The 14,296-nt window shown below is 46.7% G+C and overlaps 1 protein-coding gene across 4 annotated transcripts in view; it reads left to right on the forward strand.

Annotated features, from left to right (window-relative positions):
- Nucleotides 1-3,958, forward strand: part of Xg (Xg blood group) — a 30,114-nt gene extending 26,156 nt beyond the window's left edge. For 2 of the 4 annotated variants that reach the window (XM_013505596.1, XM_013505597.1), the window contains exons 7-8: nucleotides 680-796; nucleotides 3,752-3,958. In XM_013505596.1, the coding sequence (XP_013361050.1) occupies nucleotides 680-796; nucleotides 3,752-3,768 (134 nt within the window). In that variant the 3' untranslated portion in view covers nucleotides 3,769-3,958. Of the gene's footprint in view, nucleotides 1-679; nucleotides 797-3,751 lie in introns of those variants that run through there. The other 2 variants (XM_013505593.1, XM_013505594.1) reach the window with 1 other exon arrangement.
- The last annotated feature ends 10,338 nt before the right edge of the window (nucleotides 3,959-14,296 follow it).

Below are 14,296 nucleotides of genomic sequence, written 5' to 3' on the forward strand. Positions count from 1 at the left end.
CTCCTCCTCCACCTCCTCCTCCTGCATCTCCTCCTCCATCTCCTCCTCCATGTCGTCCTCGTCCATCTCCTCCTCGTCCATCTCCTCCTCCTTCATATCCTGTATTTCCTCCTCCTCCATCTCCTCTTTCATCTCCTCCTCCACCTCCTCCTCCTCCATGTCCTCCTCCTCCATCTCCTCCTCCATCTCCTCCTCCATCTCCTCCTCCTCCGGCTCCTCCTCCTCCTCCTCCATCTCCTCCACCATCTCCTCCATCTCCTCCTCCTCCTCCTCCATCTCCTCCTCCATCTCCTCCTGCCCTCTTCTCAGAAGGACCCAGATTTGTAGCGACCCCGAAAGTATGAGTGTCCCCTACAGAGGTACAAGTTAATCGAATTCAGCAGAACAAGAAACAGCGGGTGCCGTGTCTTTCCTGAGCAAACCTCATGTTAAACCTCTTGAATGGGTCACATCTGCTTCAGAGCACGGTTATTTGCAAAAGCCAGTCTACCTGGTGTGGTGACACACACCTGTCATCCCAGCACTCGGGAGGCTGAGGCAAGAAGGTCGCTGTCTCAAAATAAGCTCGATCTACACGCGAGACATCGTTTGGCACAGCGCGCGTCTTGGAGCTGTGTGAAATGCGTGCTCTTCCTGCCGCCCACGTTTTTCACGCTGTTGTCTTTCTGGACTCCTGCAGGTAACAGGATAGCCAGAATCGTGTCCCCGATCGTGTCCGTGGTGGTGGTGACACTCCTGGGTGCAGGCGTGAGCTTCTTCAAGTCCGGCAGGAGAGGGAACTGCTTGCGGACTAGCGGTGAGCACCACCCGCCTCCTCCCCAGTGGCTGTAAAGTCCCCAATTTAAGCAAGCAACCCCAAACCTTCCCGCGGTCTGTCACTGGCACTGCTGCCCCTGGTACGAGCGATGCGAGGCTTAGCTCAGTGAAAAGACTTTATCTTTTTTTTGTTTTTGTCTTTTTGAGACAAGGTCTCTGCACTTCAGGCTGGCCTTGAGCTCACTTTGTAGCCCAGGCTGGTCTCGAACTCACGAAGATCCTCCTGCCTCAGCCTCCCGGGTGCTGGGAAGACAGGTGTGTGCCACCACACCTGGCTTCAAGTAGGATTTTTCACATGAAAGCACACAAGAGCCAGAGAGAAACCAGTATTGGAGCATATTTGTCTTTTTACATGTGTATTTTTAACTTTTTTTCTTTTATCCTGCAAGCTTAGATGTTACTGGCTGGGGCCTTAAATTATTAACATCAGTTGGAGCATAGCAAGATGGAGACTTCCTTTCCGCTATCTGTGGACGGTTTTGGTCTGGTTTGCAGTGAAACTTTTAATCTCAGGAGTCAGGATAAATATCTTAGGTAGATAGGAAATTTTTACAGTCACTTTACTCCCAGAAGGTTCAGGACCCTGGGTTTTAAATCCACGAGGAATTCGCCAACCCAGGGGTCACAGGGTGCAATGTAATGAAGTGTGATCAAAACATACGGCATGTTTAAATTTAAAGAAATGTATTCCAGTCAAAGGCAGAGGTCATAAATCCGCTCAAAATCCCCCCGGCTTTGCACACACTCGTCCCGCCGTCCTGGCCGCTTTCTGCAGCAGCTCTGGAGTCCTCCTTCCTGAGGGTCTTCAGCTGCGCTGTCCTGGACGCCTCGATGTCGTGAATGGAGTCGGTGCGTTGACCTTTCCTGGTTATTTTGACCTTGGGGAGGAGCCGGAAGTGGCACGGTGCCCGATCTGGTGACTGAGGTGGACGAGGACGCAGCGTCGTGTGCTTGCGAGCTGACTTTCTGCTGGACGCCGCTTGGCCACAGCTGTCACTATGTTTTTGATCACTGCTAGGAAAAGCACTTTAACAAGCAATAAAGAAGAGAAAGCCTGCTTTGTTCACGTTGAGGTTTTGATGTCAGGACCACCCACACCCTCATATGTCCGGGGTGCTTTTCCCTGGGGTCCGCAGCCCCTCAGTCCCGGGGGAAGTCCTGGGGAAGTTGCTGTAGGAAAGATCTTCTGCTTAGGCTTCCTGCAATTGCCAAGCTTGCCTGTGAGCGCCACCTGCCGGTCTGTGAGTGCTGCTGACCCCTTCGCAGGGTGCGGTGAACCCTGGTCTCTGCAGAGCTAAAGTTCGGGGTGCGGTGGATAAGTGTACCTCGACTTCCCTCCACCCTCAGTACCACCACGGAGTCACCCTTGGCGTCTTTGGCCGCGATCTGTCAATATTTCTTAACCCAGGGCTGAAGACTCTGTACTTGCAAAACAGCCGGGGCGCCCCGGGCCTCGGCGTCCTAGAACGGGACCCATCTGGGACAGAAAGGAGTGTTAATTCTTACTTTGTAGGCATTCTTTTCTTTTCAGTTTATTCTGTTGATAGCAGGATTCGAACTCGTGACCTGGCACTTCCCAGGCTAGCGCTGCTCTGCTGAGCTCTATTCCTGATTCCTTTTACTTTTATTTTATACCGCTGGGATATCTTTGTGATATGGAACAGTTACGGTCGTCACAGGGAACTGCTGTGTGTTTATTTTATTTATTTATTTATTTGTTTGTTTGTTTGTTTGTTTATTTATTTATTTTTTGTGTTTTTGAGACAGGCTCTCACTCTGCAGTTCAGGCTGGCCTTGAGCTCACTTTGTGGCCCAGGCTGGTCTCGGACTCACAAGGATCCTCCTGCCTCAGCCTCCTCAGTGCTGGGATTACATGTGTGCGCCTCCACGCCTAGCGCTTATTATGTCTTGAACCTTACCACTCCCTTTCTGATCTCTATATATTCTGCCTTCCTGGTGCCCTCTACATTATTTACACCCTGGTTCTCTCATGGGAGAGAAACCAGGTGATACTTAGCTTTCTGGGTCTGATTTACTTCACTTAGCTTGATGGTTACAAGATCCATGCATTTGCCAGTGAAAGGTTCAAATTTATCCTTCTTGATGGCTGCGTAGTACTCCAGTGTGCATAGATAGCATATTTTCTTGACCCACTCATGTGTTGATAAACATTTTTAAAAACTGCATCTGTCCTGAACATGTACAGCTTGGATTCTTGTCCCCCAAACAGCAAAATATATAACAGCTACTCGCATAGAATTCACATTGCACGGGGTGTTATAAGTGATTTGGTGACTTTTTTTCTTTGAGGCTCTAGATTTGAACCCAGGGCCTTCCCACGGAGCTGCACCTCCAGCCCTTGTCGTATTTTCCTTGTAAGACAAGTTGCCAGGATGGGTTTGAAGTGGCGAACCTCCTGCCTCAGCCTCCCAGCGGGTCTGGAATATAGGTGTGCACCATGACACCAACCTGAAGTAGATGTGAGGCACACAAGAAGATTGTGTAGGTTGTGAGCAAATACTACACCATGTTACAGATAGACTCAAGTCCTTTTTTAAGATTATTTTTATCTACAAATTTTGGTGTACCTGGGGAATTCTGGGGCCAACTCTGGGGTGGGCACCAAGCCACCATGCTACCTGGTAGCAGATGTGTCTCCCTTTGGGAAAATTTTTTATGTCGTCCTTCTGTGATTATGTTTTTAAATACGGAGCGGATCACATCCCCTCGTGTAGAGTGACGCAGACACGAACGTCACCTCCACGGGCGCAGCCCCCAGGAATACCAGACTTCACTCAGAGCCGCTCCACTCGCTGAAAAGTCAGACACCCGGGCAGACGGCAGGTCATGGGGGAACAGCATGGGGTCGTGTGAAAATGACCCCAGCAGCCTCTCACCCACTGCTCTGACTTTTCCCTCTCGTTTTCCTTTGCAGAGGCTGAGAACGTCTGAGAAGGTCCAAGCCCTCCGACCCGACCGCCGAGAGCAAAACTCAACCAGGACAAAGAAGGAGTTAGCTCATTGCGCCATGGAAGGCTCCTCTTAGTTTTAGCACAATCCGTTCACCCGAAATGTGTTCTCTCTCCCCTCCCTCACCTCTCCCCCTCCCCTGCCCCTCCCCCTTCCCTTTTTCCCTCCCCCTTGCCCTTCCTCTCCCCTCCCCCCTTCCCCTCCTCCTCCCTCCTTTTCGTTCTCTTGTTTCTTTCTTTTCTGGTACCAGAGCTTGAACCCAGGGCCTGCCCACTGAGCTACATTCCCAGCCATTTTTACCTTGAATCTGAATTTTTATCCATTTCAAGACAGAGTCTTCCCAAGGCATTATGTGTCCCAGGCTGGGTGCACACTTGTGAACCCCTCCTGCCTCAGCCTCCCGAGTACCTGGGATGACAGCTGTGCACCACCAGGCCTGGCTGTGAAGTGTGCCTTCTGTTTGAAAATCCCCCTTTTAGTCGGATGGGGACGTGGTAGAGATAAATCAGAGGGGCGGGTCTTGCCTTGTGCTCGGATGGGTGGAATACGACTATGTCTGCCAGTTTGACCCTGAATGGGAACCCAAGGACTCCAGCTTTCCGTTCTGAGATGTCCACCCACCTCGTGGCACAACTATGCACAAATTATCCACAGCAGCGGAAAGGTCCCAAATCCTCAGTGGGAAGGTAGTGAGGGAGAGATGGGGAATGTGACAGCTTTTTCTCCAAGATCTGACTGGGGCCAGGTTCCTCAGCCCTGTCCCAAACCAGCAAAGGTTTCCCATTGGCAGTGAAGTGGGAATGAAATACTGCCAGCATGGACAGAAGACCTTGGTGTTCCTTCGCCCCTGATTGGACATTTTTATTCTCTGTGGGAAACAATGGTCAGTGGAATCTGGAAATTTTCAGTGAAGTTATGTCTAGTTCACCTATGATCTTCTGTGGTTTTTCCAAGGAGATCCATGCATTTGCCAATAAGTACTTCAAATTTATCCTTCTTGATGGCTGCATAGTACTCCACTGCGCATACATAGCATATTTTCTTGACCCACTCATCTGTTGACAAATGTTTTTTAAAATTGCATTTAAAAAATTGGTTTTGATATATTTTAGACAGGAGGGGACCCAGTCGTGATTTTCAGCACTGAGCTCTTTGGTGGTATTTTTAGTCTTTGATACTTGGTACGTAAAGAATCAGAGATTTATCCTTTTTCTGTTCCCTCGGATAGAAAATCCTACCAGCTCTTCAATTCTGTCTTAGTCCTACTTCGGGGGGGCACGAATGAAATGGTTCGGGCACACTGCTATGGTTGGATTCAGATACGGACAGTTAATGTTTATACAACTTGGGGACATTGTCTTAAGCACTGCAACCAAAGAGGAGATCATTCCTTTGCCAACCGGGATTTGGATGGAGCACTCTTAAATATTACAGAAATGGACTGAGTGTGAGAATCATTTTTTTAATGGGAAGGTGAGCTCCAGTGGGAAGGATCTGAGGGCAAAAGGAACATGACAGAGATGCCTGACATGAACAAGAAACGAAGAGAAAGCGCCCCAGAAAGGTGTCTCAGCATCATGCAACATGGACTCGCGCAAATGTTTCTTCTATACTCGAGATTGAACACACGGCTTTCACATTGAGCTACATCCTTCGGCTTTTATTTTTTATTTTGACACAGAATCTCACTCAGTTAAGTTGCCCAGGCTGGGCTGGAAGTTGCAATCACCCTGACTCAGCCTCCTGAGTGCTGGGATGTCACGTGTGCAGCACCATGCCTGGCTTTGGGTATGTGCTAAGCAGTTGGAAGACATCAAATATCACCCGTTTCAGTTTATCAGCCTGTGACTGTCTTTGCATCCTTGTAAAAGTGGCAAAACCTCACACCCAATTACCATTTTTTCTGTCTTTCCGAGACAGGGTCTTGCTACGCAGATCAGGCTGGTCTTGAGCTCACTTTGTAGCCCAGGCTGGCCTCAAACTCACAACGATCCTCCGGCCTCAGCTTCCCGAGTGCTGGGATTACAGGCATGCACCACCACACCTGCCTAATTACCATTTTTATGCATGACTTTCAGTATAAGTTTATTTTTAGTCCTGGTTTAATGTGTGTGTTTGCACACAGACACATACATTCATGCATGCTCTTATCCACGCAAGAATACCTAGATGACAGCTAGCAAGTTCCCATGTAAATCCATCCATTTTCTGTAAATATCCTAAAGCACTTTTAATTGCTTAAAATAAATGGAAGGGTTGGGGAAGTAGCTCGATGGTAGACTCTGGCTCTGGATTGAACTTCAGCATCAAAACAAATAAAAGATAAAAGAACAAAAAACTTGGCTGCTTGCATTTCAATGTTTTTTTTTATATTTCACATGTAGAATTTTATGAGACAAGTTCCCCCCAAAATCCTTCCTTGCTTTGCAAAATATCCAATAAATCCTTTTCTGAATTAAAATAGGCTAGGAGCACATGAAATGAATGTAGACACAGAATTAGAAGAGAAAGCTTTCTTCAAGGGCAAGGGAAAGCAGGGTTGCCAGCTTCCTGAGAAATAAAAATATTTGGATCATGATTGTGTGCGTTAGCTTCCCAGTGCTGTGACAAAGTCCTGAGATAAATCACCTTACAAGGAAGAGAATTTAATTAGGCTCACGGTTGCAGAGGGTGCAGTCCATGGTCAGCTGCTGCAAGGCAGGAGCATCATGGCAGACGGGCGTGGAGGATGAAAGATGCTCACATCACGGTTGCTGGGAAACAGAGAAACAGACAGGAAGTGGGGTCCTGATATCCCCTCCGTGGCCACACCCCCAATGACCTCACTTCCTCCCACTGGACCACACCCCTTTTAGTTAACACCACTAATGAAAATTTTCGAGGCTGAGAACCAAGCCTCCCACACAAAGCCCTTGGGAGCTACAGCACACCCAAAGTTTTACAGTATGCAGAGCGAAGCTGCATACTTATGGGCTCTGTCTTCCTTTTTGTTTCTTCCCTAAACAGAAGATTAACCACCATGGTGAATGGAAGGTTTCCCGACGGTAGCTCAGGGAAAAGTTTGTTTGCCCACGCCGTTTTGAAATTTGAGATCGGAAGATGTGATTACACACAAACACATACTATTAATGGGTGCTTAGGAGTCGAATTCTGCTTCTTCCCCAAATACAGGCATTAAAATCCTGGGTTCTACACCACTGTCCTTCAGAACGCGGCTTTCTTTGGAAATACCGCCTTTGCGCGTGTTGCTAGCTAAGTTTTTGGGTTTTGTTTGTTTGTTTTTGTCATTTTGAGACAGGGTCTCACTACACGGTTCAGGCTGGCCTTGAGCTCACTTTGTAGCCCAGGCTGGGCTTGACCTCGAAAGGATCCTCCTGCCTCAGCCTCCCAAGTGCTGGGATTACAGGGGTTAGCTAAATTAGCATGAGAAGTTGCTGGACTGGGGGACCCCTAATCCGATACGCTGTTGTCCTTACGAGAAAGGCGGATTTGATACTGGGTGTGGTGCCACACACCCGCCATCTCTGCACTACTGGGAGGCTGAGTCAGGAGGATGGCAAGTTGTACCCCAGCTTGGGCAAGTTGGTGATTCAGTGAAGCTTTGTCTCAAAATAAAAATAAAAAATAAAAAAAAATAAACAAGAAAGGCTGAGTGCATGGCTCAGTGTGAAAGTTCTGGGCTCAGTCCTCAGAACTGCAATCAACTAGTCGATCAATCATAAAAGTTTTTAAAAAGTGCATTTGGAAGCAGTTCAACACGCAGAGAGAGTGCCGTGGGAATACAGCAGTGATGTTCCAAGCAGAATTTTGAGGTCAGCCTTCCGTGCTAGCACGGTCCTGCCTGGTGTTGGGACTTCCGGCTTCCAAAGCCGGCCCACGCAGAAGGCACGCATCACTCGTCCTAACTTCAGTGCTAGAGAATTAACTCATGTTCGTTGCAATGGGATGGGTGAGGGTCAGAATCAGCCAAAAAGTCAGGGCCATGAAATCAGAACGGCAGGAATTAATCAAAGCACAGAGGGATGGAGACCTCAGGCCCTTTGTCTAGTTTGTCTTTGTGTCTTCATAGTTTCAACAGGGGTATGCCTAAGGTTGACGCTGGGTCCTGGTTTCCACATTGAACTACATTTCCCGGCACTCCTTGCAGGTCGGTGGGGGTCATGTGACTGCATCTGGCCAATGAGGAACCACTTCTTGTTCCCAGTGTGTATGGCGCTTTTATTACTGTTTTGTTTTGTTTTTACTTTTTTAAATCATCCAACATAATAGGCAACCCCTCACCCTTTTGCTCTTGCCCTGGGCGTTCTAGGGAACTTCTGAGAGTTTCCGTTTATGTCTTTAAAAAAATTTTTTTTGGAACAACTATGTTATAAGAAAACTTTTTGAAAGTTTTCAATTTAAACTTTTCCTCAATATTTTCCTTCTGTGCTACGTGCATTACGTTACTAACGTTTTCTGGCCTGGGCGATGTAGGTAGCGGTAGATCTCTTGCCTGGTGTAGGTGAGGTCCAGGGTTCCTTCCCCCCAAATTAAAATGAAAAATCTGAAAAGTGATCAAAGCCAGGCATAGTGGTGCACACCTGTCATCCCAGCACTCTGGAGGCTGAGGCAGGAGGATCACTGTGAGTTCAAGGCCAGCCTGGGCTACACTGTGCGTTGAAAGTCAGCCTCGAATATAAGACAACATCAAAAAGTCGTCAAATTTTTCTCATGAGAGTTCCCGGACACCAGAAGATAATTGCTAAAAAACCATTATTCTTTCTAATTTTCCTGGGAAGTTTTCTGCTTGGATTCCACATGATATGGATTGAAGTCTCCATATATCTGGACCATCTTATTAGCTATTTTGGAGTATTTCACCTCTTTCTTTCCAGAATACACTCACTTTAAATTTAAGGTGCTGTGGTCATTCATTATGCAGTAGTTGGAGGAGAGGGTAGAGTTTGATCTACTTAGAGTTTTATGCTTCCACCCGTTTCAGAATTTACTTTCAGATTCTGCTCTTTCCGACGGTGGTGAAACTTGTTCACTTTGCAGACTTACTATCTCGATATGTGAAGTGTGATCGAATATAAAGTGAATATTTAACTTTTAAAATTTATTACAGTAGAGGATGCGTTGCCTTGAATCCCCTCAAAATCCTCCCAGCTTTGCACACACTCGTCCTGCCGTCCTGGCCACTTTCTGCAGCAGCTCTGGAGTCCTCCCTCCTGAGGGTCTTTAGCTGCGCTGTCCTGGCCGCATGGGTGTGCTGAATGGACTCAGAACCTCGACCTTTCCCGGTCATTTTGACCTTGGGGAGGAGCCAGAAGTCACACTGTGCCGGACCCGGGGACTGAGGTGGACGAGGACACAGCGTCGTGTGTTTACGGGCTGCCTTTCTGCTGGACGGCGCTCAGCGGCAGCAGTAGTAACTGTATTTCTTTATCACATCTCATAAAGATGCAATTATCAAAAAGAAAATAAAATAGCAGATGTCTAGGCAGTTTGATTTTCTTCTAGAGATTTCAAAGACTCATTTTTCCTTAATTCATAAACCAATTTCCTAAAAATGCTTTCTCATTCCTCAGAGGGTTCCCATCTTCTGATGCATGAATATCCTACCAGTCCATGTCTCCTCCAGGACGAGCCGTCGGGGCTTTATCTGCAGCCCGCGGTTCCTGACGCTTCCTGTGAGATTATGAAGTGCTCTTGCCATGTGTATGCCTCTGTACTTCCTTGCCTAAGCCGTTCACATTTTCAGTACCTACTAGACTATTTTCACACAGCCCTTGGAATGTTTTGTGTTGTTGTCCAGGTTAATTTAGCTCACTCGGGTGGTCAGAAATGTCAGCTAATTACGGCATTGAAAGCTTACTACCATCCTCCAGAAACTGGCAGCTTGGGCAGCGTTTTTAAGAAAATTACTCAATTTGCCGTTTTGTACATGAACTTGGAATGGGGCTGTAGCTTTTCAAAGCTGACCCCACTTAGTTAAAAATAGCAGAAGGCTGGGGTTGTGCCTCCACGCCTGTAATAAAGCTAAAAGCACCCAGGGCAGACAGCTGGGAGGTTCTGGAATTCACCATGAAATTACCTCGGGGTTTGAACTGAGGTAGATTTTTTTTTTTTCTCTTCCTGAAGAATGCATACAGAGACCTCTGACTAAACTACATCTGGATTCCCTTTGTATTTTCTATTTATACAGGGCTTTGCTAAGTTGCCTAGGCTGCATCTTAATTTGCAATCCTCCTGTCTCAGCTTTCCAGAGAGCAGGGATTCCAAGTGTGAGAAGTGAAGTTTAATTCCCATAAAATTTGACAGTTAAAGTACTGCAGACAAAGAAAAAGAGTGAGATGAGGCTGACATTCATGTCTTTACAAGAACATCTGGACAGTAGGTGGTCTAAGACTGTTCATGGCTACAAATTTTAAAAATCAATTAGCGTAAGCTAAATCATACCCCAATTTATTTTGTGTCTATGAAGAAAGCTTTTGCATTTGGAAAATAAACAATGGTTGTTCTTTCAGCCAGGGAATGAAGAATCAAGCTATCAAAGAGTCATGATTTAGATATCTCACATAACCAGTAAGGGGTTTTGTCTTAGTGACGGTAGAATGTGCGCTGGTTACAAAGATTAAAAGAATCGTGCTAAGTTCAGTTTACGATGGGACAAGAACAGAAGCAAATCACTTTTAGGGTCAATGTTGACCTTGGGGGGAAATATGATTTGACTCTTGTCCTATACAGCTGATGACCAGAATCGTGGAAAGAAGTGTGTTCATGAACCGATGCACCAGTATGCACACGTGCTCATGTAAAGCTAAGAAAACGATGTGCCAGTTAGAAAAAGTTTACACCAGGAAGAGTTAACAACGGTAATTTTTACTTATACCTTGTATTTTACTAGGAAAATAGGAAAACAATACATGTTTAAAAGGAACATACTACACCTGTGCACATATAAATTTTTTCTATTGAGATGGGGTGTCACTGTGTAGTGCAGGCAGGTCTTGAGTTCATTATGTAACCCAGGCTGGCTCAAACTCAGCGTGATCCTCCTGCCTCAGCCTCCTGAGTGCTGGTAAAAGAACCGTAGACCACGAGGCCCAGCAATAAATCGTGTTTGAGGGTAGTAAGGTGTCTATGAAGACATAGTCAGCATTCCAGAGGTGACTAGGGGAGGATAGTGCATTGTAGACCCCACCATGAGCCCTCCAGGGTCAGATATGTGAAGGTCACATCCAAGGTGGGATTCAAGAAGTCTTCCCCAGAATCCTGGTATTAGTACAGGCACTGTGAACCAAAAATGGCCATGAAATTGGCTGTGTCAGTCAGCTTTCTGTGACTACAGTGAAACACCTGAGGTCATTCCCTAATAAAAGAGAAAGGTTTATTATGACTCTACAGTCACTAAATTGCCCAGGCTGGGCTCCAACTTTTGATTCCCCTGCCTCAGCCTCCCTGAGTGCTGGGTTGACAGGCCCCCCACCTCTCCCTGTGTGTCAATGTGCAGTTGATCCATCTGGCATGTTGGTGGGATACTTCAAGGGCTTCCTGCTTCTTGGGAATGCAAAGGCTTGGAGCACGGCTTCTGTCAGAGCCATTCAGGAACTTAGACAGAGATCACAGATGGAGGTCTGCCTATTGGAGCAGGAGCCCTGGGCTGCTCGGGAAGGAACCGGGAGAAAGGGACAGGGATGAAGAGGAGCATTCTCACACTGCACGCACCTGCAGAAGAAGCCGACAGACAGTGTCATCAGCACATCCAGCCTAACAGGGCGGTGCTGTGATAAGCTCATGGGTGACTAGGTGTGACGTCCACTGATACAAATGTGTCCCCCATGAACCCAGATGTGCTCCCTAGGGTCCAGCCTGCGGTGGTCACATCAGCATTGCGGCTGTCCCACTCAGCTAAGTCCTTACCAAAGAGGTACCTGTTGCTCATCACTGGCCCACCAGGACTGAGGGTGTGCACGGTCTGTGCAAGGAGAAAGGCACGATGCTCCCTTTTCAAAGTAAAAGTCATCCTGAAAAACATGAAAAATATGGCAAAGTCCACCCCATGGCCAGGCTGAGGGGAAACTAGAAAGGAATCTGACACTTACACCATCTGGCGTTTGTGGCTGGTTTAATCATTTTTTCACTGTTGGGACAAAATGCCCAACACCCACAATACAAAGAGGAAAGGTTGATAGGGTTCACGGTTGCAGAGGGTGCAGTCCATGGTCGGCCGCTCCAAGGCAGGAGCATCATGGCGGACGGGCGTGGAGGAGTAAGATGCTCACATCATGGCAGTCAGGAAGCACAGGGAGAAGGGAGGAGCCGGGGACAAGAACTCACCCTTCCAGGTCACACCCAGTGACCACCTCCACCCAGGTCCCGCCCCCTACAGCACAGTCAGCCGGGAGCTCATCCATGATGGATCCACCGAGGAGCACAGCGCCCCGTGATCCGGTCATGTTCTAGTGCCCCACCTCTGGACACAGGAGAGTTTGGGGGATGTGTGGATCTAAACTAGAACAGCCCTCAACCAAGGGGCGAGGGATATTTCCATCAAATCTCCATACCCTCCAGCAGTAGTTCCTCACTATGCCCCTGGTTCTTACCTTTTCTCTGTATCTCATTTAACCACATAGGAAGACCCTGTCTCAGAAACCTTGGGTGAATGTTTAAACTGAAAACTTATGAATACACAGTACAAGACACACTGCCGTTAGTTCCCCCCCAGATATGGAATATACTCCCCTTTGGCCCGAGCACACTTACCCCGTTGTTCTTGTCAATTTCTCCTTTACTGTTTTTTTTTTTTTTTTACAAAATTTAAATATTCATCTGTTTGTTGTTGATCACCCCTGGTACTTCTTAAATAAACAAATGGAAAAAAAATGGGTATGTGACCCTCTCACTGGGGACATGGTGTTAACAATAGTGTAAGAGGAGTATTTTCTTTTTGGTGTTTCAGGTCAAAATGTTTGTGAGGAGTATAGTTGTGATATGAACATGTGTAGGTGTACGAGTGTGCATGTGTTTTAATATCGTACAAGGTGAGAGGTCAGCATTTGGAAACCTCCTTAATTCACGGACTGACACTCTTCAAATACCCCATGTGTGATACTGCAAAATCAATGGTGAGTAAAGGACCAGTCTGCAATTTAGAATAAACCAGCAAATTCTGACACGATAGAGAATAAAAATTCAGTAACTTTTGTTCAAATTCTACACTGCCTTATCTTTAATAAAATACAGGTGACCAAATGTTGGTATCAAACTAGCATGAAATACTGCTACAGTTTCCCTGGAAACTTTTTTCCCATTGGCAAAAATATTCATCTTTCACTATGTCATTCCACATTATAATTATAACCTATTCATTTTATCAGTCATGGAGTATGTCATTTATATAATGTGTAATGGGTTCTTAGCATTATCTATAATTCTATTAAATAAACACTTGGGCACCCTTTCCATTTTAATTTTTTTCTGCAAGAAATACTAACAAGACAAAAGCTTTGGGGCTACAGTGACTTTTTAAAATGGGAAGATATTTTATGACCAACATATTTCACTATCTCTGGTACATACCCATGAGTGTACTGGTATCCATTTGTAACAGAAAAAGCAACTCAGGTACTTAATTCAACAAAAAGAGCATCGCACAGCAAGACATACTGAGGTTTGGGGTCTTTGCTGAGAGATAATTTGAGAACTTTATGTAGTCTTGCAAGAGCTGATTTCTCTGGCCGCACATTTCACTCATGACACAAGGTAGCTGCTTTAGCTCCAGCCATCTCATCCACACCCATCCATTCCAGAGGCCAACGAACACCACTTCCTCTGAAATTCAACTGTGAAGAGCAGAGGCATTCTTCCAGAGACATCAGCATCACTGACACAAAACGGGGCCAATAAGAAAGCATGAGTGCCCTGGGGAAAAAAAAATTCAAATTTTGCAGGCAGGAAGGAAAGCAAAATAGAGGTGGGTAGCCAGGAGAATGCACAAAAAATCCTCTGCTAACTTTTCTCCCCAGGAATTGGTAATGAGTGTTTGTGTTTTATGTGTATTGCTGGGCTAACGTCTTGGTCCCTACATGGGGTGCAATCGCGACTAAAGCACACACACAGCAGGGGCTGGCTGGCCAGCGTGTGCTCTCCTTTTCCTTCTCGTTCCCGTATTTTAGGGTCCCTCTGACGACGATTGCCACGAACATGTACGACAAATATTTTTTGGCTTCAGAGTTGGAGAAACTTCTCTTCCCCTGTGCAAAGTTTACGTGGCCAAGGCTTTCCAGCTCGCCAGTCGTCACCTCTGGAGCCCAAATCCGGCTGTTTAACCCACAGGCTCCCCAGGAGCAGTTAGCTTTCGCACTCATGGCCCGGGCATGGTACCAGGACCCCTGCGGGACTTTTTCTCACAGATGCGGCAGCCAGGGCTGGCCCTGAGAGGAGCTCTGCTCCTCTGGGTTTAAAAACGGACTTGCTCTCCATCCACTCATCCACCAACGAATCCACCCATTCACCCATCCTTCCA

Source organism: Chinchilla lanigera, unplaced genomic scaffold, assembly GCF_000276665.1.
Source record: "Chinchilla lanigera isolate Chin_1 unplaced genomic scaffold, ChiLan1.0 scaffold00098, whole genome shotgun sequence".
Classification (NCBI taxonomy): Eukaryota; Metazoa; Chordata; class Mammalia; order Rodentia; family Chinchillidae; genus Chinchilla; species Chinchilla lanigera.